This window comes from Epinephelus moara, chromosome 14 (assembly GCF_006386435.1).
Source record: "Epinephelus moara isolate mb chromosome 14, YSFRI_EMoa_1.0, whole genome shotgun sequence".
Lineage (NCBI taxonomy): Eukaryota > Metazoa > Chordata > Actinopteri > Perciformes > Serranidae > Epinephelus > Epinephelus moara.
This window is the reverse complement of record NC_065519.1, coordinates 22127350-22150584: the sequence shown is the minus strand read 5'-3', so window position 1 is coordinate 22150584 and position 23235 is coordinate 22127350. Positions and strand designations below refer to the sequence as shown.

The window sequence follows — 23235 nt, the reverse complement described above, 5'->3', positions numbered from 1 at the left end:
AAAAGCATAATTATAAGGCTACGAAAACCAAACAAATTTTATTTTATAGCGATTATACACTTGTATAAACATATTAATGGGTAGAATATTCAGATGCAGATTCAGATTGACAATAAACCATGCCAGATATTACACACTGGCCCTTTAAGATATGATAAGGTACTTATAAAGATACTTGTTGTTGTACCTGTTCCGTACATAAAATGTATATTCTCAATATTTTAGGATAAACAATGACCTGCTGCTGTGGGAGCCCACTGCTCCATCTCCAGTGGAGACGGTGGAAAGCATGCCATATGGAGTTGGACTCTCCGTCGCCAGTCAGCTGATCAACACTTACTCCAAAGACAGCTTCAGCCAGTTCCGCTCTACTGGTCCCGAGGGTGAGACGACAGAAAACGTTTCCCATGAATTAGCATTTTTTTCAGACTCTAGAATTGTGTCAAATATGAGGTCATGTTTAAACAACCTGCAGCTCGTCACTTTATAAACATGCTTTGTGCTGTACTTCTAGAGGAGACCAGTGGCTCAGAGGAGGAGACCATGCACTACTACTCTCCTGCATCTGACCTGGGCCACAGGTCTCGCAAGAAGAAAAAGCCCAAAGCTCACAGCAAGACCTCCCAGAGCCTATTCTCTGTCATCCTCAGTGTCAATCATGGCCTGGTGGCGCTTCAAACTAATGCTAAGGTAAACTCACATCCTTTTTGATATCACATACTGTCCTCACAGTTTTATTCAGGCATATTGTTTTGTGGATAGTGGGACTGAGTTTCCATCTTTCTTTCAGAAGGAGGATAAAACTATACTGAAAAACAAACACGGCGAGTTCTGGCTGGAGGTGAAAAACGCTGTGCTGTTCAGTGTGACACAATACGAAGGCTATAAAGATCAACACTACGTCTGCTTCCACACCAGTAATATCTGCATGTATCACCAAGGTAAACCAGCTGTACTTACTTACTACAATATTACTCCTATGCTGTTCTATGTTTGTGACATTTGTTAATAATGTGACCTTAATATCTGTTTAGGACTTGTGGATGGAGGCACCTCTGTCTCAGACATCAAGTTGCCATGCAGGACACATCCCCACTGGTTAGAGCCGACCATCTACCAATCCGAGACGTCTCCTGAGAGATCCTCAACGCCCTCAGAGGGTATTGGTCTGGAGGCCCGCAGCATGGTGTCTGTTGCTGTCAAAATCTCATCGCAGAATGCAGAACGCAATGTCAAGGTAGATTACTCAAATCACTGATGGGGCACCTTTAGTTCACCCTGGTATCGATTCTCTGCCCGTTGAGCTGTGTTGGATTCATGGGACCCCCTGAAATTAGGCAATGTCCACTTAAGACCCCAAAATCACTTTGCTTAGGTCAGTGACCAGTTTCACCATTGTGAAATTTTCAGATTGTCAAAATAGTGTAATTTTTAGAGGCATAAAGATGTAAAAACATCATTTCATCAGCACACCATCGCTGCTTGCAGTAAGCTTTGTTTTCACTTTTATTGCTGGCTCGGCACTAAAACGAAGTGTGGGGATTTTTTGCTATGTGACACTAGTGATTGGGTGACCGGTGATAGAACAGTGTGCTTCAGCATGGCTCACGTTAGAGGGAATATCAGAGCTGTAACTGCCGCAGCATTAACAGTTGTGACACACAATAAAATCTGCTACGATGTTACGACATGTTCACATTGTCACATAATGGGATGTGGCTGTGGCTCAGGAGGTAGAGCTGGTCATTTGCTGCTCCAGACCACATGCCGAAGTATCCTTGGGCAAGATGCAAATGTGCCATCAGTGTGTGAATGCCTATGTATGTTTTGACTGAGCAGCAGATGACACCTCGGTCACCAGTGTGTGAATGTGGCATGTAGTATTAAAACTTTGAGTGGCCGGAAGACTAGAAAGGTGCTATACAAGTGCAAGTCCATTTACCAGAGGTCTTATCAAAGATGTTTCTGGCTTACCGAGCTTTTTATATCACCTGTAATACATCAGCTGAAGGTTTCATGTTTCTTTGCCAGCATTTGCATATTAGACAGGGATTGGCCTTCGGATACGTGACATACCCAATCTAGCTTGTCCGGGGTATATTTGAATCTCAGATGTTAGGGAAGTGCCAGACATTGCCCCTGTCAGCATAGGATCGTAAAAACACCTCTCCAGTAACAAACTTTACACAGATACAAGTCAGTATACTCAAGGTTATTTATTTAAGGGGACGTAAATATAAGAAAAATCACATTGTTGAGTGAAGGGGATCTTGAAGGACTCTCTTATCCTGTTAATCAACTTGCAATGCCTTTTCCTCTTTGCAGGATTCCAACCCCAGGTTAGGAAGGTGCTTTAGAAAAGAGAAAAGAAAGACTAAGAGTCTTTGTCCTGTAGATGGTGCTGTTGTCAAACTGAATGATTTTTCTTGATCTCTGCACCTCCAACCCAAACTCTTACCCCCGGCATGGTAAATAACCATGTTTTCGAAGTGGGACACACAGAGTTCGCTAACCCATGCGTAGTTGAATAATGGGCAGCTGAGTCAGCATTTTTATCCGGGGATGATTATATGGTGATTATTGAATTAGTTGACAGAACTGTTGCTTAAAGTTCAGCTTGCTTTTTTTTCCTGCTCACTTTTGGTAATGTGTGCTCTTTTTATGCAGGAATTTCTGGTTGCTATTGGAGTGAGAGGAGCCACCCTGCAGCACAGAGTGGTCCCTCCTAGCCTGGGCTGGTATGACCAGGTATGACCATATAGACACACAATATTGAGAGTGTGTTTGAAGTAAATATAATGCGATTAAATGACACATATATAATCTTAATGCCACTTTATGTGCAACAGATTGTTGACTTTCTGAATGTTTCCGATGAGCCTGTGCTGGGTTACGCCCCTCCTACATCTGTCACAACCCTACATTTACACCTGTGGAGCTGCTCTCTAGACTACAGGTAAAACAGACCTCAGACCTCCCACCAAATGATGACTTATTTGTGATCTGTGTGTGTATTCTAATTTGTCTTTCTCTCGACAGACCCCTTTACCTGCCACTCAGATCATTGCTGGTTGTTGAGACTTTCAGCATCTCCAGCAGTGTCTCTTTAGACCACTCTTCCTCAACACTCAGGTATGAATAGGTTTTGCTAGTACAAAGTTAAGAATTGTAATTGCAGTTGTGCTATAGAATAAGTGTTTTTTTTTAAATATATTGTGCGCAGGATAATCTTGGATGAAGCAGCTCTGTTCCTCTCCGACAAGAGTAATGCCGTCTCTGTCAATCTGGCGCGTGGTAAGCTGACTTTAGTAATGATTTTGAATAAAGTGCTTGAAATGTTTAAATGCAGCTTTGACAGATGTTTGCCTCTGGTTTTTGTCACAGATTACGTCCAAGTGGTGGACATGGGAACATTGGAGCTGAGGATTACAGCCGTCAAACCTGGAGTGGATGGAAAGTTGGTAAGAGTTGTGTCTCTACCTGAAGTTTAATGTTTTAAACGTTTTTCTCTCAAAAATAAGGTTAAAGAATGTGTTATTAATTTTTCACTGTCTCTTGGGTGACAGTCAGAACCCAGATTTGAGCTACGCTGTTCCAGTGATGTTATCCACATCAGAACCTGTTCAGACTCCTGTGCCGCCCTCATGAATCTTATCCAGTATGTAGCGAGCTATGGAGACTTACTGCCTCCTGCAGAACCAGAGGCCAAGCACAGCAGCGTTACACAAAGAACCAAGGTAAGCAGTTACTACGACATTAGACAGTACTACACAGCTACAATGCGGCTGAAAACCTCCACTGGTCAAACATGCTTAGTTGAGTGTATTTTCGGACAGGCGGAGTTTCCTAGTCGGCCCACGTCTCAGACCCCGTTGCTCGCCGAGACTGAGCAGCAGATGTTGCAGGATCTGATGAGCGAAGCGATGGAGGAGACTGATGGGCAGCATGCACCTGGGCCGCAGCAGAATGGTGAAGACTTTGATCAGTAAAGATTAAAGTTTTAGCTTCATGAATGATATAACTGATCTAGAGTTTATTCTTTTTCACACATCTATAGGTGCACATGAGGAGCCGAATCAAGACCACGATCCGCCTCGCTCCGACCTATTCTTGTTCCCGGATGAGAGTGGGAATTTCAACCAAGACTCAAGCCCCACTTACCCTATGCTCCACTCTCCTCTCATTACTCCTGTGCCTAGCCTGACCCATGAGACGGACGACTTTTGTATCTTGGAGACACCAGGTTCCAGAGGAGAGGTCAGGATATACTTATTCACACACTCATGGCTGCGTAACAAAAGAGACTCAAAAATCTGTGTTGGCTCACTGTAAAGCGATGTATGTTTCAGGATCTTGATCAGGAGCCTGTGGTAAAACAGCTTACGTCAGATCCTGTGGAAATCAAATCTGATTACTTCAGTCAGCCTCTAGAAGGGAGTGACTCCAGAAGTGGAGCCATGAACTTTCCCATCCCAGAGGTGCGCTACCTCATCAAGGAGATCTCCGTAGTCTGGCATCTGTATGGTGGGAAGGACTTTGGGAGCGCCACTTTCACAGCCTCTCCTGCTAGAAGCCGGGGGTGAGCCACTACATTTATAACTGTGCACACGCTTTTTTCCTTTTTAAATATAGTCAAGGGGAAACAGACTTGTCTAATCTGTATCCTTTTATGTTAATGTTTTACTTTAAAATGTATCATATTTTATTTATGTATTGTTTTTATTTATTTTAACTTAGATTTTTTTGTATCATTTTTACATCTTTCTATTTTATTTCATTTAATTTTTACTATGTTATTATCATTAAGTCTTTTTTACTTAATTTTTTTGTCACCTTTACTATCTCACTATCTCTCAATAGCCATTTTTACGCAGAGATTCTGTGACAGGACTGCAACAAAGACCCTTTATTGCGCTAGCGCACCAAATGCAGGCACAATGCCATCCCAGTGTGTGATTATTAGATAGTATGTTGGCATTCTGGACGTAAAAGAGGCATGATGGGAATGACGTGTAACACAACAGCGTCAGCCTCTAGTGTGACATATAACATACATGTCAGGCAGCGCTTACAAAAACAGCTGATTTCATTCGCTGCTCGGAGGCTGAGGACATCATTATCGCCCCAATTAACAGATATTTCCGTTTGCTGGACTTCTTCTTTGAGTTAGCTGCTAACTGCTATCAGCTGCTTTTTAAGTCTCCCAGTAGTGGCGTTCACACAACACACATAACACATCGTCAAAACATCACACCTATCCTGTCCTGACGGCTGTCCCTGTTACACAGACATCGATTTGGCGCTGTTACTACCTTCGCTGCTTTCTTTAAGACCAGACAACTCTGTCCTCCCACTCTGCTATCCGAATAATTGCACGACATTTCCACCTTGAACAGGCAGTGTAAAAAGAGCTTATGTATAGAGGTATTTGTGTTTATTGTCTGGAAAAAGACATTGCAACTTAGACACTGAACTACTGGTTGATGCATGGCTTGGAACTTTCAATAAACAAAACTGTGGAACTCCGCCTTGCAGGTCGACACCCCATAGCTCCCCCTCTCAAACTCCAGTCAGACAGGCGAAGGCTTCAGGACGGACAGGAGGTGGTAGAGGAAGGAACCCTGATGTCCTGATGGAGATACAGCTCAGCAAGGTAAAGTTCCTCTATGCCTGGAATAAATGCTTATTATGTTACTCTCATACGGATCACAGGAACACCAGCTTTTCTTTGACCTTTTCCCCTAGGTGAGATTTCAGCATGAGGTGTACCCACAGGCCCAGGTGGCGTCTGGGCCAGCAGTGGATCAGCCAGTCTCTCGGCAGGTGTTTGTTGTGCAGGACTTGGAAATTCGAGACAGACTGGCTACCTCACAGATGAACAAGTTCCTCTACTTGTATTCTAGCAAAGAAATGCCCCGAAAAGCCCATTCTAACATGGTGAGGAAGGCACCACACTCACATTAACCCAGTCACATCTCGGCCTTGTGTAACATTCTATGTACTTGTGGTCTTAGTTGACAGTTAAGGCGCTGCACATGTGTCCCGAGTCGGGCCAGGCTCCTCAGGAGTGCTGTTTGCGTGTTTCCCTGATGCCTCTTCGCCTCAATATTGATCAGGTAAACACTCTGACACAGACAATTTTTCAAGTGTATCAAAGATATGTATCAGCATCCTCAGTAAATGTGTTGCAGTGACAGCCTTGTTTTTTGTTTCCTTGAAGGATGCACTGTTCTTCTTGAAAGACTTCTTTACCAGTCTTGCTACTGAGGTTGAGTTTTTCTCACCGCCCATTCAAGAAGGTCATTATTCTTAGTAACTCAAACATCATTTAACATAGCCCTAGCGCTCAAATATTGGCTCCTAATATGATGACATTTTCTTCTGCAGCTGTCTGTGTTTCCACAAAAAAAGCGGCTGCCCCAGAGATCTCCTGCAGCTTCTCCAAGCACGCTGGCAGCAGCCAGGACCCGGCCCCAATCATCTCAGTGCCTGCTCAGAGACGTTTGAGTCATAACGGTTTCTCCACATCTGGCAGGGAGGAAGTGACTGATAATGAAGCCTCTGCTCCTTCCTTCACAGACCAACCGATCTTCTTTAGGTCAGCATTAAAAAAACGAAACAATGACTAAATATTACGGTTTTTGCTCTTATTCTGAAAAAAAAATAGAATATTCCTACTAAGCTGTTTGCATGGCTGATAGAAATGAATGTTCTACTAATATTCCTGTTTACATGCACCCATGCATACTCTGATTAATGTGCCCTAATGTCATTTATAACAACAAAAATCTGGAAAAGTGGAACGACTGGAGCCACTTGTGCTATTTTGCTCCCTTACATCAAAATAGGATTTTGAGTTTTCCACAGGAGGTGGAGAACGCGAATTTAGCCTCCTTCTTTTATTCCTTCAACCACCTTCTCGAAAAAGTCTTTGTAGTGATATTTGCGCGAATCCAGAACCCTGTCGATATTCTTTTTTTTCTTCATGCTGTTCAAAAGTAGGTGTGTTTCTTCTTCTGACCAAAAGTTTAGGCTTTTGTTTTGTGTACACATCTTTATCCCAGTTGGTTTTTATACAACGCATCATTGACAATACACAGAGCTGACACTAAAAAATCAAGAGGCCAAGTGGCGCAAACTGCTAAAAACCCCCAACTGAGATGCATCTTCTGAATGCGCTGTATACATGTCCAGAAAATGCTTCTTAAACCAGAATAATACTGGCACATCCCACATCTTGATCAGAAAATGCTCATCCAAATATCTCATGCGCATTCTTTTTTATAGCCTTGAATGTACGTGATGCACATATAATTTTTCTCACTCAACTTGTTTGTGTTTGGTTACATTTTGTTTTTCTGACAGGGAGTTTCGATTTACCTCTGAGGTTCCCATTCGCTTGGATTATCATGGGAAACATGTTGCAATGGAGCAGGTACATGATCTTAGAGGGCTGTGTATTAATTCCGCATTATTCCATTTCTGCCTTGTGACTGATTTTATGTTTGCTGTTTTTCAGGGGACATTCGCAGGGATCATTATCGGATTGACGCAGCTCAATTGTTCAGAGCTGAAACTGAGGCGCTTGTGCTACAGACAAGGGTATGTTTATGTCACTTAATGTGTATCAGCCTGTGTTGCTTATTGCTAATAGCTTGGATTTAAGCAAGTTATAGAGCAAATTTTGTTTGCACACTATAATACATAATGCATCCTTATCAAATGCGTAAAAAAGCCTACTTGAGGAGAACCAGTAATTGTTCCCAGGAAACTAATACTTGTCTGCATTTCAGATTGTTAGGTGTGGATAAGCTGTTTTCCTATGCAATAAATGAATGGCTGAATGACATTAAGAAGAACCAGCTTCCAGGACTGCTGGGCGGTGTGGGACCTATTCACTCTCTGGTACAACTAGGTGAGTAGTACAACACATGCTCTGAACTTAGTCACAGGCTTATTGGTGTCATTACATGAACTGAGATTAACAATGTGCTTTAAGGGTCATTATAAATGGCAAAAAGAAAAATTACATTTTTCAGTCATAACTGCACCAGATTTCTTAACAGTATATATGTTGCTAAATGTGTAGCTACGGCAACGTGTAATTCATGATTTCAATATTAAAGTGCTGTCGTTCACAGTGTGTGAGTTCCCTGATTCAGGTGTACCTCTTGGGTAAAGTACTCCCTGTTCCTAAGATGAATGTTCTGTTCAGTTCAGGGATTCAGGGACTTGGTCTGGCTCCCGATTGAGCAGTACAGGAAAGACGGTCGGATAGTCCGTGGGTTTCAGCGCGGCACTGCCTCCTTTGGAACCTCTACAGCCATGGCTGCTCTGGAGCTCACCAACAGGATGGTGCGGACTATCCAGGTAAACTCCTCTTAACACTTTTACTAAAAAAAAGTCTATTTACTACCAATTCATTCCTGAAGCATCAGACAAATCTATTATTTTGTGTCATTTTTAGGCAGCAGCTGAGACGGCCTACGACATGGTGTCTCCAGTGCCTGATGAGAGAGACATGAAGAGAATAAAACGGTACTCCCATTACGGACTGGCTCATCAGCCAGTTGACCTGAGAGAAGGTGTAGCCAAAGCCTATACTGTGGTAAAAGAGGTAACCAAACCTAAAGCTAAAAATTTCACTTCAGTGACGTTAATGGAAAGAAACTGTATTTTGAATGAGGATTTTATGGTGTTAACATCCACAGGGCATCACAGACACAGCACTGACCATCTACGACACAGCCACCCGCGAGCACGAGCAGCGCGGAATGACGGGCGCAGTGGGTGGAGTTCTCCGCCAGCTGCCACCAGCAGTGGTCAAGCCACTCATTATGGCCACTGAAGCCACCTCCAACGTCTTGGGTGGGATGAGGAACCAGATTCACCCTGATGCACGCCAAGAGGAGTCTCAGAAATGGAGGCAGGGCGAGGAGTAATTCTTAATGCCATATGGTTCCTGAAACCATGACTGTGCAGAAGCAACAGCTACAAAAATGTATTGGAAACTTTCTTCAGAGGTCCTTTTTGAAGAGGAACATCTCACATGTGCACATAGAGCCCTGGTGTAAATAAAATACTGTTCATCTCGTGGCAATTTGAGCTACTGTGATTCAGCTTGTGTCAGCTTACCAGTTTCCTCACAGTGCCTTCATGGTTATCAGCATTGCCCAACTGTTTGTTAATTCAAAGGGATGAAGAGTGATGACTTTATGAGCCACATGTTGTCTTTATGTGGATTATGTTCTGCTGTAGGGTAGACAGCGGCATTATAAATATAAAATCATATTGAAGAAATAGGCTGTTGTCTCATGAGGCGCAACATTTGCTTCATTCTCAAGCAGCTCTGTTTACAAGTTGTATGTGGTTATCCTATTTGGTGTAAACAAACACTAATATTATAGGTGTAATGACCCTTAATTTATATAACGTACTGTACGTATGTGGGCCTTGTTATTTACTGTAAATATTCCTGACGTGTGACATTTCATGCAAATTTAAGAGAACAAATTTAGGCACTGAATGTGTTACAGTCCTGTTATCAGCACCTTTAAGTGACTCTGAGGGTTACTTGCTCAAATGAATGAGATGGTAAGGTTACCCAAATTTATTAAGTTTCACAATTTTATTTTGAGCTGTGATCAATGTTGTGTAATGTTCACAAGAGCTGCTGCTCTGAAAAGCTGCTTTTAAAAAATTAAAATGTTTTACTGTGTCAGTCCGCCACTCACAGTTTCAAAATGTTGACACAAACTTGTACAAGAAACTATCTACTCACAATCTTGAAGCAAAGTCTTAATATTCTGCGCAACTGTTTTTTTTTTTTAACTGTATGTTTGAAAATTGATATTTGGCGTGATATGTTGTGTTGCAGACATATGAGTTTCCCATTTTCTTGTTTATGTGGAGAGGATAATACTTATTGTACATAAGTGTACAGTTAAATTTGTATTAAAAGCATGAAAGGGAAATAAAAACGGTGATCCATCAGAGTGAAGTGTGGTTGGGTGTGATTTTTATGTTTCATAAATAAATGTGACAGTTGTAGGGGCATTTCTATACATTTATACAGAGATTTTGGGAGATTTTCTTTTATTTATTAAATTGTCAATGATGGATTTTGTTATTCAGGTTTTGGGTTTTGTTTCAATGAGAATATTTTTGTTATAAAAAAAATGCATTTTAAGCAGCATATTTGTACATTTTTGTCGCGAAGTATTTTATTTTGAAAATTATGTTCAGTGACAGTTGTAGGCATTTCCGTTTATACAGTTACATACATATTTTTTTGGGAAAAACCTTTTTTTAAATCACCATTAATGGATTGTCTTATTCAGGTTTTGTTTCCATAGTATTTTTCTCATTTGGAAAACTTGTATAATAATTCACTGCAGTTAAACTTTAACATTATTGTCGTGAAGAATTTTATTCCGAAAATTCTGTCTCATAGTGACAGCTGTAGGCATTTCCGTTCATCAGTTACATCCGGCCGGAGATTTTTTTGGAAAAAAAAACTTTTTTTAAATTATCATTGATGGATTTTCTGATTCAGGTTTTGTAATTAAAAACTTAAATAACAACAGTTTAATTTTTACTTTTTTGTCGCGAAGAATTTTATTTTGAAAAATGTAGCCCGTTAAAACGGAAGTTGTCCTTTTGCCATGGAAACAGGAGGACGGGGCAAGGTTTTTATTATGTTGTGAGGCTTGTTAATGTTCATTTTTTGCTAACCTTACACTTGTAGAAACTTTGAGGCGATGATGAACGTATTTTCTGACTCGAGCAGTTTTTCTTTTGACGCTGCACCAACTGACGAGTTTCTTCACCTTCGTGCACGCGCGGCCGGACTGACTTTTTGCGGGTGCGCGCACGCTGTTTTCCTGTGTAAATTGGCCTACTCACTGAGGTATCTTATATAGGTTTATTTAAACTGTGCAGAGTTAGAACTTTACAACTTTAAGCAGCTAGCATTACTTTATGGCACTGTTGAAGTAATACTGATTGATGCACGTTAACATGTAGATGCAGCATCACAAGCCACACAAACAGAGGCCCGTTGGCATCAGGAGGAGACGGTGACCTCTGTGTTGGGATACTTGGGATGGGTCACATGGGGAAACAGCTGCTCCTCTCCCTCCTTGAAAAATCTGGCATCAAACCATCACACATTAAGATATCCACTAGAAGACCAGAATCTGCAGGTACACTGTCAAAACACACACTTTAAGGACAATTTAAAGTCCAGATCAAAGTTATATAGTTATTGTGATGCAGTAAAACTCCAGTGTGTAGACTACATAGCACTGGAACTGCATTACAATTCAGTGTATATAATAAAGGCCTGTTGTTCATATGCCAATAATCCTAATGTCTACTACCTTTCTGATAGTTCATTTTAAAGCAGATATTGGCTGATACTGATGACGTGCCGATGTTATCTTGCCTCCCTAAAATGTTTAGACATGAGTTGATTTAACTAACTTGCATCTTGACCTTTCCTTTCTCATATACTCAGAAACCTGCCCTCATGTTTGCCTTGCTGCTTCCTTATTTCAGTGGAATTCATCCAGAAAGGAGTTGAATGTTTTTTTGACAATCGCAGACTGGCAGCGTGGGCAGACGTTCTGTTCCTCTGCTGTCTGCCCTCTCAACTCCCCAAAGTCTGCGCTGATCTCCACTCTCATCTGCCAAAACACTGCCTTGTGTACAGCTTCACCTCTGGTGTCCCTGTCACCAGGTACTCTCACACTCTCACACACACACAGCATTGTTGTTTTTCAGTCACTAAACTCCTCTCTTTTGAACTGTTACTGCAGGTTGTCACGGCTTCTCGGACATGACTTCATTCTCAAACCACAGTATGACTTTGTAGCTTGTGACGCTGGAGATGTGTGGCTGTCGCGCACTCGTCTGACCCAGGCTTTGACAGGTCCTTTAGAGGCATCGTGTCCTCTTGCAATGAGTGGTGTGTCATGTTTCATTATTGCAGACTTCAGCTTCTCTCAGAGCTTGCATTTGAACCTGTGGTGTTATATAAGATGGGAGAGAAAGCATTTGAAATTGGGTGTAGTGACATTATTTACATCAATTAAGTTGTATTCCTGTATATTGCTAATGCTGACTTTTAATTCCCATATTTAGGTGGCATTTCTCTGGGTTGGAACTGGGTGTGTGCAATGTTGTACAGCCTGCTAAATATCTGCACCTCTGCCAGTCTGGGATCCAGTGATGCTCTCTCTCTTATCAACAGCATCCTTAAAGAGAAACGGCCGCACACTGTGGAATTAAACGCACACAGTTTCATCAGTGCATCATTTGCATCTTCCCTTACTGCAGAGGAGTGAGTGCAACACTGTTGAGCCCAAGTATAGATAATTTTTCTGTCAAGTTTAACTTAGTCCTCTCAGTCCTGATTCGACTTCTTCTTTCCCGTAAAGGCCTTTTCCCTGGATTTCTCTTACTGACACTCAGACCAAGAAGACACCACTGCTGTGCTTTCTATCGAGCAGCAAACCTCTGCAACAGTGCATCTCTGCAGCGTACAAATCGCTGCTAGGGACACCAGCAAAATTACCGGTTACTCTCTAACATAAAACATAACTGTATATTTGGATGTCCACCATAGATGCAGTGTGTTCCTGTGTGTTGCACGTTTTGGTTTGAAAAATATAATCATATATTTCAATAAATAGGCTTCAACAGTATGTTTCATGATACTTGCAGTTTTTGTTTTATTTTGTTTATCTTTAAGGTAAGGTAAGCTATTATTTCTATTATTATTTTTTATATAATTCATTCATTTATTTAAGTTTTACTATTTTAAGAAGATCAACACAAAAGACAAATACATAAACACAACCAGCACAGACTAAACAAAAACACATCTCTGCTGTATTCATAACATTAATAAATCCAAAGTCCATCAGCACAGCAGCAATCCTTATATCATCAGGTGACGTATTCTACACAAAAAGCCTGGAAACACACAAACAAAAAGGTCCCTATGATACAACCAAAGCAAACGAAGCAATAGCCCACTGTCTCCATCTGTAGTTTACAATTGTAATACATTTCAGTACAGTATCTAGCTCCTATGACATGTTTAGTCTTTTTATACGTTTGGTATTTGTGACCAATCCCCCAGTAAACACAACTTTGGACTTGAAGGGATTTCTGAGCCAAACCAACAACTTAAAATTTCTAATACTCCAGTCCAGAGTGGTCTGACCAAATTACATTCCCATATACTGTACAGTGCAGGAAAGTTCCTATTTCAGTTTTACATTGCCAACAGCTATTGTTATTTTACAACTTCATTCTGTAGAGTCGTAATGGTGTATGATAACATCTATGCAGTGCCTTATATTGTGTGAGCTTCCCCCTCGCTTCTTCAACATATTTACCACATCCTGACACATTTGAAGTATTACTTGTAACCACAAAAAAATGTGCTTAATATGCTACTAATTGACAAGCTGACAGATTCTGGCTGGGAATGTGAACTGACCTGCTCTGATATACTTATAAAAAAAAAAATTAAAAATAAATAAATAAAATAAAAATATAAAATTAAATTATTTTAAATAAATTAAAATAAAATAAATGAGCCACAGAGAAGAATTATTTTCAGGATATTTACTATCCTGACTCCCCACTCCTCAAACCAAAGTTACGTCCTTGAAAATGTGTGAAAGTGACAATACATTTCACAATGTACAAAATGCAAATATAGCCGGTTTATTCTGTCTTTATATACTTGTGCATAATAAAACTTCTTGTACAGGATCTGATGCTTTGCTTAGATTCGCAGATTTTCGTCAACGCTCGAGAAAACGCGGAAGTGTCAAAAAAATCTGGGTCCGTTTTTTCCTGTAAAGCAGCAGCAACAGCACCGTGGAGAGATCCGTCACATGATTGCAGTGATATGGAGCCTCATTTCCTGACGGCCTGAGCTGGACTAAAATAAAATCGTATCGAGTTATCAGCTTATCAGCGTGACATCCAGGTAAGATAAATGTGTGCCCGCAGCCTCGGGTTCACTTTCCCTGTGTGCTAGGTAGCATCCGCTAACGGAAGCTAACAGCTAGCCTCCCAGCTAATGACCGTTAATGAGGATGAAGCTAGGTAAAGACAGCCTCACATACACATAACGCTACACGTTTAGCTTCAGTCGCTTTAGCTATTAATTTATTAGCATGTACTGTGGTTAACACGGTCTATTAATGTCAAACAGCAGTTAGTTTGGTGAGTTTATCCAGGCAGCGTTGGGAGGCTAGTTTCAGTGTTGTCATCTCTCCCTCCCTGCCTGTGGCTGGAAAGGGGCGGGGCTTCATATTTTCCAGCCACGCAGACAGAGGTGTTTGTCTTGTCTTTACAGCCATGGAGAGATTAGAAGCCACATCAGAGCTCCAGTCGCGGCTGTCATCGCTCTCCTTCTCATCGTTCCCCGGAGTCACATCCAACCAGTGCGACGACAGACCGCTGGACAGGTAGCCTGTTGCTGCAGAAAAGTGCTGCTTATAACGCTGCTGTAAGGAAACGTATTGCCAGTTCTACTTCTTGCATCCTAGTGTCATCTCTGCTGAAATGTTTTGATGTCTTTTCTGCTGCTTTACTATCTGCTCATCAGGCTCCAGAGTACAGACCTTTCACAGAGTTGTATCCAGTCCATAAACCAGGCTGATATGGATGAAAGCAAGGAGGATTCAGGGCAACATTGTGAGGTATTCAATATTAAAGTGTGTTTGAAGAGCTGTCAGTGAGTGGCAATAATCAACAAAGCAAATATAAGATAATTTCTCAGCTTTAATGTCAGTTTTGTTTGTGTGCATTTTAAGGGCAACGAGGAGGCCCCAGCAGAGCCGGCCCTGGGGGAAGGAGGCGAGGAGAACAACAGTGCTGGGAGCTGTCAGCCCTCCGCTGAGATGAAAGGTGAGGACCTGCAGAGTATGTCATCATGTCTGCTGCTTTCTTTAATCAATGTTTCTAAATCACAAGTTTCATAAGTCTGTCACAGTGTAACACTAGCTCTAAAAGCATTAATCTACAAATGTTATAAGGCTCATGTAGGCCAGATAAATAAATATCAAAGCTGCTGTTATGCTCTTTGTGAACCCATCGCCATTTGTTCCTCCCGATGGCAGCCCAGATGCCACCCCTGAAACCCCCAACGACGTGGACATCTGCTGCTCTGAAGGAGCTGAAGGCGAAGCTTCGAACGGAGGATGACAGCATGGTGACAGTGTACCGAGGAGACATCATGACAGTTCACGTGCCCACTGTCCCCGAGGCTAAGAAAGTGTGCTGGGAGTTTGCCACAGACGGTTATGACATTGGCTTCGGCATATATTTTGACTGGACTCCTGTCACAAGCCGGTCTATTACGGTGCACATCAGTGAGTCGAGCGATGACGAAGAGGAGGAGGAGGAGCTGGAAGGTCAGTCAGTGGTCACAACTCAGAATCCAGAGCAACCTTTGAAATCTTTTTTAATTGTGCATATAATTCTACAAAACACACCATGGTTGTGTTTTTATGTGTTGTCCTCCTACTGGGATCTGACGCAGTGTGTTGATTCTGTGGTTTGTGATTCCCGTTGCAGGGCCCGTCACTAACGGAGACATCGAGAAGGGCTCCAAAACTCAAACCAACTCTAACTTGGCTGAAATCCTCCCTGTGTACCGCCAGGACAGTCACCTATCTGTCCAGGGTGGGAGCCACGATTTCCCAGGTGAAGGCACTTACCTCCTGAAGTTCGACAACTCCTACTCACTATGGCGAAACAAAACTCTTTACTACAGAGTTTATTACAGTGCCTGAGATGCCAGTTTATGAATGTATATCATTTCCAGGAAAAAAATACTACTCTTAAGAACGATGAACTATTTTTGATTCCGTACTTGGAAAAAAAGATGAAGTTATAATATATAAAAGGTTAAATATAGGCATATCTATTTTTTATCACTATCAGCTTGTGTCGCCACACGTTGAGTTCATGATCAGATAGTTTTTGAATGCAGCATTTGCTCCAATGTCTCGCTGATAGATATTTGAAGAAGCCTTGCATATGTGCCATGTTCCTGTGTATGCACTGTGCTATTTGGTCAAGTGCCCGACATAAAGCATTTATTGTCTCCAGGTGTAACATTTCTATGGTAGCAGTGATCAGGGAACACCTGCACAGGATATATTTCACCAGGCCAGGTGCTAAATCAGCAGTGCTCTAAAGAAATGGATTTTTGTTTTGTGTGTGTATGCAGACACCGTCTATGATTATGTTGCTTTGTTGTTGTCACGTGTATTTATCTTTCTGCTTTGTATCGTAACTTATTCGTTTTTCTGTGTCAAATTTGATCATGTGACGATATAATTATGTAATGCAAATACTGTGCACAGAGCTGTCTACTGTCATAGTGGTGTGTCGGTAAAAGATATAAGAATTGAATGTACTGAAGCAAGTGGTAACAGTTTTCCAGAGTGTGCTTTTTATGACACAATCAAAAGCCATCCCTTATCACATAAAGCTCTTATTGTGTAATATAGATTCAATATTTACATTTGCCTCCTCCCCTCCTCCCTTTAATTTACTGTATCAGAGGCAAGGAGCAGTTATGATGTTCATCTAAATGTATTTTGTGCACAGGTCTATGTTGCCTTGTTTCATCCTGTTTCCAAAATCGATGCTTCTACCACACTCCATCGTGTGCATGTTCCCAAAGATGTCACAGATTTGGCTGCTAACGCCGCACACAATGTAAAACAGTCGGTTTAAAGCTTCCCATGTTTGCTGTACTGTACTGTACCTTTACTGTAAGTTCTGATGACATTTGATCCTGAAATTTATATCCCACAATAAAGAGAAGATTATCTACTTTTCTTTGTGATTCATTGTGGATCAATTTTATGAACGCTCATAAGCAGATGATAGTTTGGACATTTAGGAGCAGGTAAACACCGTAACGTGACACGTTAGAGATGTCACTTGACAGCTGGTATGTGTGTAGTCCTTTAACTAAATCTGTCCCGAGACGCCGTCATTTCATAACAGTCTCAGTGCAGATCCAGGATTAGAAAGCCCTGCAGGATGGTCCCCCGTGTTTCCATTAAATTGTGGCATTGGGGGATTGATGTAATTGTTACAGAGGTGTTGATGAAACCAGGTTTTATTTTCAGCTCTCCCTGAAGGCCTGCGAGACCCCAGAGTTGCATCCAGTGTCTCACATTTTACTGGGTGTCTAAGAAGCAGCAGGAACCTTCTTAATTATTCCTACATGTTAGTCGTCTCATATGTTGATTTGATGATTGTAGAAGGTGTGGGCAGGAGATATGCAGTAACTTATTAAATGTACTGATAAATCCTGATACTCCTTGCAGATACATTTTTGCCATGAATATATTATCCATGCCTGTGCTGTCAGCAAAATCTAGTACATGTTTTATTTATGTGATGTGACTGTGGTGCTGGCACTGGCCTGCATTATAACAAAGGTGTTTTCAATGTCCTGTCCAACCCCCTTACAGGTACATGGTGCATATAAGGGAGGCAGAATAAAAACATAAACCAATACAACACCAGGCTAACCCCTATGGAGGGTGACAAAGGTTATCAGACAAGTCAAAACTATGACTGAATACACCTATAATTAATACTGTTTGATAATTAAATTGTTGCAACCTATAAACAGAAAGATCCAGCTTATGATCTGCTGGTAAAAAATAAACAAGGGCTGCTTTTACTAATTACACTCAGCTTCTTCTGTCATTTCAACAGTTTACACAGTTGAGGCAAGTACATGGTTAAAAAAATGCCTTTTGCTATTTAAGAAATTGTCAGTGGGAAGCGACTTAAAAGCGTAGCTTTTATGATATGAGACAACATAATATGATATACTTTATTGTCCCCGTAGGGAAATTTGTCTTGGACTTGGGAGTATTGCTGCCTTACAATAACAGACCAGAAGAAATGAAAAGCATATGCCATAAAAAAAAACATAAAAACACTTACTACACATAATAGTATTGCACATCAGCATCTCATGTATTGTACAGAACACCAGCACGCAACAGAGCAGCATGAGTAAAACACAACCCTAAGCATCAAGCAACACCATTAAAAATCTTACTTAAGGTTGGCACAAATGAATACACCTACTGATTACTTCACACTGGAAGAAGTTGAACTCCAGCAAAGCTACCCCAAGAACAAATCTAATTTGGTTGAGTAAAGCTACTCAGAAAAAGTAGTTCAAACTATTTTCTTAAAAGGATCACATTGACAATGTGCATGATATGAAATCATAATACTTTTTTTTTAAGTCACACAAGAAAAAAAACAAGCAGAGCAAAAAAGCAAAATAAAAATGTCACTCAATTTAACTGCACAAAGTGCCCAATTGTTCAGATGTCAGACATAAACAATAAATAAAAAACTAAGTAAAATATACCCCACCCTTAATGAGAAAGTGCAGGAATGTCAGCTTTGGTTTTGTGTATGATGTCCATCTAAAATTATTATAATACAAAAATAATACAAACATTTACATACCAACATAAAATGCCACTGAATTTAATATATTGCAAAGAGTGCAACCTGTTCACAGGTCCAAAAAATAAATACATAATAGCCCAAACTAGCCCACTCTTCATGGGAAAGTGCAGAGAATGTCAGTTTTGTTTTTTTGTTTTTGATGTCCATCATTCAGACACCTGCCTCCCAAAAAAAAAGTTCAGGTGGGGGTCATGCACCAGGTAGGATTACTCAGGTGGCTAGGTAACTTCTAAAGTAGCAACAACTTCTCTTAACATTTATTAATAAATAGCAATGATCAAAACTAATGACTAACTGTGGTCAAAGTCAATTACAAGGGAAAAAAAAGAAAAGAATCATTACCCTTTATGTCCTATAATTGTTTGTAGTTTCAGTAGGTAACTACACAAAAATTGCACAAAGAAAAAAGTAATTTAACTACTTGAATTAATATGCAAATGTGAGTGTAGCTAAACTACCAGCAAGCTATTGTTAAATGTAGTTAAACTTAATTATGTTTCAACATGTAGCTCACTTCTCCTCGACACTGTAATTTTTTTTACATTGTTTCACGAAGAGTTGTTCAATTACACCTAGCTAAACACTGCAGGTGTTAAATTCAGTGTGTTTCCAGGTATGTAATTATATTTAAATTAATCACACCGCGGTCTCAGCTGTGCGTTTTCAAAGCGGCCTCGCGCTCGAGGCCAATAAGGAAGTTTATCTGGTAGCCGTTTGTTCTCCAAACTCCTACTGAGGAGACCTGAGACAAACATGGGGAAGCTTAATTTTTTTGTCCTTTGGTCCCTACGTGACGCCCCCCGCCAGTTCATCAGGTAGGCTTACTTTTTAAATACTTTTTTTTTCTCCATTGTTTGAAACAACAGTTCAAACATGTGGTCTCACCCTCCGCAGCAAATCCAACCGGAGCTGCTTCCAAGTCCACATCCCGCTGCCTCTTCCCAAACAGCTGGTCATCTTTGGCCTCGGAGAGTGGAAATGCAGCGAGGCGACCATCTCAGTGGATGTTGTGGTCAGTGCCCAGTGCCCTGCCCAGAAAATTGGCACTCTGTCAGCTCAAGCAAGGTATGTGGAGGAAGTGTGTTAGTTTCTGTTGTTGATACAAAAAAAAACAACCTAGAGTGTAAAGTGGTGAAATTGACTTTGAACTCAGGTGCCTGACCTGGGAGGGTGACTGGAGAGATGACGTTGTCACAGTGGCAGCAGAGAGAGGCAGGAGAGGAGTTTATGGCAAGATTGTGCTCACAGTGTGTGGACAGGTAGGAAGCTTTGTCTTTGTGTTCACAGGTCATATACACACTGGCCACTTTATTAGGTACACCTTGCTCGTACCGGGTTGGACCCCCTTTACCTACACAATTACCTTAATGTTTCGTGGCGTAGATTCAACAAGGTGCTGGAAACATTCCTCAGAGATGTTGGTCCATATTGACATGATAGCATCACACAGTTGCTGAACATCCATGATGCGAATCTCCCCTTCCACCACATCCCAAAGGTGCTCTGTTGGATTGAGATCTGGTGACTGTGGAGGCCATTGGAGTACAGTGAGCTCACTGTCATGTTCAAGAAACCAGTTTGAGATGATTTGAGCTTTGTGACATGGTGCGTTATCCTGCTGGAAGTAGCCATCAGAAGATAATTATTAATTACATGTAGTTCAGCACTCCCCAACACTGGGTTTAGTTAAAAATTCAGATATAGAAGGCATCATATTGTCACTGCTTTTAATGCAAAGACTTGTGTCCAACTACAGGATCAAGCCAGTGTCTTCAGCAGCACTCCTCTGGTTCAAAGGAAATTTGTGTTCCCAGACCAGCATGATGCCACTGATCTCTCCTGCACATTACACCAGAGCGTTGTAAATGACACGGTGAGATGAACAGGGTTAAAATTGCTTTGCTGTGATCTAATCTTTTGTTGCAGCGTTTTCATTATTGTCCTGCCTTGCAGATAACTTCCAACTCCTCACACCTGGGTGATAGTGTTTTCTGTGCGGAGATCCAAGTTAATAAAATTGACACCAGTGAGCCCACGGTGGGGAACAAACTCCCACTTTGGCCTACGGTAATATTCATGCTCAGCTACATATTGATTCATGTCTGTGTGTGAACTAAGTGACTTATTCTGTGATGTACAACCCTCAGGATAAGACCCCCAAACGGACAGTTATTAGTAGGAGAGGCCGGCTGACGTGGAGCTCTGAGGACATGGACAGTCTGGCAGAGGACATAGAACAGGCTTCAACGCCCAAGAAAATGAGGCTGTCCAGGATGAACAGCAAAGAGGAAATGAGTGTGCAGATAAAAACGGAGACCAGAGAAGGTCAGGAAACTTTAACAACCACTGCGGTCACATCTGAATGCTCAAAATGCAGTTTGACAGAGATCTTGGTTTAGTTTCAGTGTGTCCGTCAAAGCGCTGGAGCCATACCATGTGCCTGAGTGACCCTGACACAGCCGTCCTCATCGGAGGGGAGGCAGAGGATCAACATTACTGCAAGGACTCTCTGTGGAAGCTTGAGTTAGGTCAGTGGGTATTGTTTACTATAACCAAAAGGAGGAAATAAGACAAACTAGGGAAATATTTGCACTGAACATGGTGTTGTTTTTCCACGTTTATTTCCATCTTGACCTATTTCCAGACAGTGACTTCTGGTTCCCCATGAACTCCTCTGCATCTGGGCCCGTGCCGCCGTGTGCCCGAGGACACTCTGCAACCTATGACCCAGACTCTAAGTCGGTCTTTGTTTACGGTGGCCTGAGGGAGGGTCAGCGCTACAGCGAGCTGTACATCCTTAACACTCTGACCTGGAAGTGGAAGCTTGTCACTGTGGGTTTGTTGCAAGTCACAAACATGTAGTAGCCTTGATTTTTTTTTTTATCAAATACTCAAGCAGATGTGTAGGAAATGCTTTCTCCTGGCTTGTTTTGCGGATTTACACCCTCTAGGCAAAAGGGAGTGTTCCAAATTTGGCACATCACTCTGCAGCTTTTTATAAGAAAGAGCTTTTCGTCTTTGGTGGAGTTCAGCTGAGCCACTCTTCTGTGGATAAGACCTGCAGTAACACTCTGTACATCTTCAACCCAGAGTTTGAACTCTGGTACCAGCCGATTGTGGAGGGGGACAGACCTCTGCCTCGGTTTGGGTCAGTTCTTCTTTTCAACACGACTACACTCTCATCCAGATACTGTTTAATTTTCCTTTCTACATATTGATCCCATGCTTGTGTTTATATTAAACAGACACTCAGCCACACTGATGTCACAGAGGTTGATAATATTTGGTGGACGGAAGACTGCCACCTACCTGAATGATCTCCATGTTCTAGATCTGGGTAAGATGAAGATTCAGTGGCTGCACTAAGAAATGATTTTGTGTCCAGGCTTAAACTGATATTTCTGTTTCTTTTTTTTTTTAAGGATTCATGGAGTACACAGCTGTGAAGTGTGGGAACATGCCACCGCTGCCTCGAGGGTGAGTGCAGGACTAATCAACCTTGACAAAATGTCATTGATGTAGCCTTCTGTTTTCTTATATTTTTGGTGTCTTTGACAGATGGAACTGTACTTTAATTTAATGGGTTTAACACAAAAAATACTGTCTTTCAGCATTGTTAATTTTTTTTTTTTGCTAAATACGGAATAATGTCAGTAATTGAATTAAGTATTATGTAGACACTGGCTTTAGAACAGTAATTGTATATGAGAAACTTCCTTGCTCGTACATGGACAGGTTTCATGCAGCTGCACCAGTTGCAAACAACAGGATATTAGTCAGTGGAGGCTGCAGTGCGATTGGAGCACTGCAGGATTTACACATTTTCAACATCGGTAAGTACGTCATTTGTGCCACTTCAATCTGATTATCAGTGTGATCCTGATAACATAATAATTGTTAATAAGGTTGGCGTCAGACATGGGTATTTACTTTGAGTCACCGTGTTCCAAGCTGTTACTAACAGTGCTTTGATTTCTCCTCAGACACCAACATGTGGAGCTCAGTGGCATCTCCTCTGCTTTGCTCCAAGCCTCGTGCAGGACACAGCATGATGAACCTGGGCCGCTCCGTCCTAACAGATGCAGAGAAGCATGAACAGGGTGGAAACGTCAGTGTCTGCTGCACACTGCTGGTGTTTGGTGGATCGGACTGCTCAGGCACCTTCTACAACGACACACTCAAATGCACAGTGGAGATTCCTGGTGACAAGTGATGGGACAGAATCTGTTCAGGACAATTGTTTTTTTTTATCGTTTTTAAACAGTGGAGGATGCTATGGTCTGTTCTGACAGAAAAATACCAGTATCTCCATGTGTGTTTATCTCTCGGTTTGTCTACATGGTTGTTTGTCTTTACATGTTGTGCAGTTTGTGCATGATGTATTCTGCAGCTTAGACTTTATTGTCACTTCCTTTTATTGCTTTATGTCTCTTTAAAACCATCTATACTTCCTCCATACAGGAAATATGCTGCCATAAGTGAGCTCGGTGGTTTTGCACTTTGCATAGCAAATCTGTGATCTGCATGTTTTTCACATTACTTAATGTCCTCTACCTTGTCCCTACGTATCAGTATGTATTTGAGGGTAAAGTGCTGGACTTGGAAAAATGCATTAAATCAAAATGCCAATAAATATTTTTAAATCAAAGTTACCTTGTTATTTAAAGTAACACCACTATAACAGGA

At 41.4% G+C, this 23235-nt stretch overlaps 4 protein-coding genes across 5 annotated transcripts in view; all 4 read left to right on the top strand.

The window, feature by feature from the left end:
- LOC126400394 (autophagy-related protein 2 homolog B-like) overlaps positions 1-9994 on the top strand; it is an 18975-nt gene extending 8981 nt beyond the window's left edge. Inside the window, exons 20-43 of the mRNA XM_050061025.1 lie at positions 226-383; positions 515-690; positions 791-941; positions 1035-1237; positions 2668-2748; positions 2850-2956; positions 3040-3132; positions 3224-3294; positions 3385-3461; positions 3567-3737; positions 3837-3969; positions 4058-4257; positions 4350-4579; positions 5536-5653; positions 5746-5937; positions 6015-6116; positions 6221-6299; positions 6388-6598; positions 7366-7435; positions 7520-7602; positions 7794-7915; positions 8216-8370; positions 8468-8617; positions 8712-9994. Coding sequence (XP_049916982.1) covers positions 226-383; positions 515-690; positions 791-941; positions 1035-1237; positions 2668-2748; positions 2850-2956; positions 3040-3132; positions 3224-3294; positions 3385-3461; positions 3567-3737; positions 3837-3969; positions 4058-4257; positions 4350-4579; positions 5536-5653; positions 5746-5937; positions 6015-6116; positions 6221-6299; positions 6388-6598; positions 7366-7435; positions 7520-7602; positions 7794-7915; positions 8216-8370; positions 8468-8617; positions 8712-8942 — 3364 coding nt within the window. The 3' untranslated portion in view covers positions 8943-9994. The remainder of the gene's footprint in view (positions 1-225; positions 384-514; positions 691-790; positions 942-1034; positions 1238-2667; positions 2749-2849; positions 2957-3039; positions 3133-3223; positions 3295-3384; positions 3462-3566; positions 3738-3836; positions 3970-4057; positions 4258-4349; positions 4580-5535; positions 5654-5745; positions 5938-6014; positions 6117-6220; positions 6300-6387; positions 6599-7365; positions 7436-7519; positions 7603-7793; positions 7916-8215; positions 8371-8467; positions 8618-8711) is intronic.
- A 678-nt stretch (positions 9995-10672) lies between these two features.
- noxred1 (NADP-dependent oxidoreductase domain containing 1) lies at positions 10673-12723 on the top strand. The gene is made up of 6 exons (XM_050062037.1): positions 10673-10909; positions 11026-11204; positions 11560-11740; positions 11820-11968; positions 12145-12343; positions 12441-12723. Exons 1-6 carry the CDS (start codon positions 10761-10763, stop codon positions 12589-12591), a joined length of 1008 nt encoding a protein of 335 aa, XP_049917994.1. The 5' UTR covers positions 10673-10760; the 3' UTR covers positions 12592-12723.
- Positions 12724-13829: 1106 nt separating this feature from the next.
- tmed8 (transmembrane p24 trafficking protein 8) lies at positions 13830-16877 on the top strand. Of its 2 annotated transcripts, none has more exons than XM_050061500.1 (6): positions 13830-14008; positions 14323-14492; positions 14633-14726; positions 14841-14934; positions 15147-15440; positions 15604-16877. In XM_050061500.1, the coding sequence occupies exons 2-6, from the start codon at positions 14383-14385 to the stop codon at positions 15819-15821; spliced, it is 810 nt and encodes a 269-aa protein (XP_049917457.1). In that variant the 5' UTR covers positions 13830-14008; positions 14323-14382; the 3' UTR covers positions 15822-16877. The 2 variants fall into 2 exon arrangements, with proteins under 2 accessions (XP_049917457.1, XP_049917456.1); XM_050061499.1 differs by having other exon boundaries at positions 13831-14008; positions 14381-14492.
- Positions 16878-19224: 2347 nt separating this feature from the next.
- Positions 19225-23225, top strand: zgc:163014 (uncharacterized protein LOC100038766 homolog). The gene is made up of 13 exons (XM_050061420.1): positions 19225-19364; positions 19444-19614; positions 19703-19808; positions 20306-20422; positions 20503-20616; positions 20697-20874; positions 20949-21077; positions 21194-21381; positions 21501-21697; positions 21795-21886; positions 21972-22026; positions 22285-22382; positions 22533-23225. Exons 1-13 carry the CDS (start codon positions 19303-19305, stop codon positions 22760-22762), a joined length of 1737 nt encoding a protein of 578 aa, XP_049917377.1. The 5' UTR covers positions 19225-19302; the 3' UTR covers positions 22763-23225.
- The last annotated feature ends 10 nt before the right edge of the window (positions 23226-23235 follow it).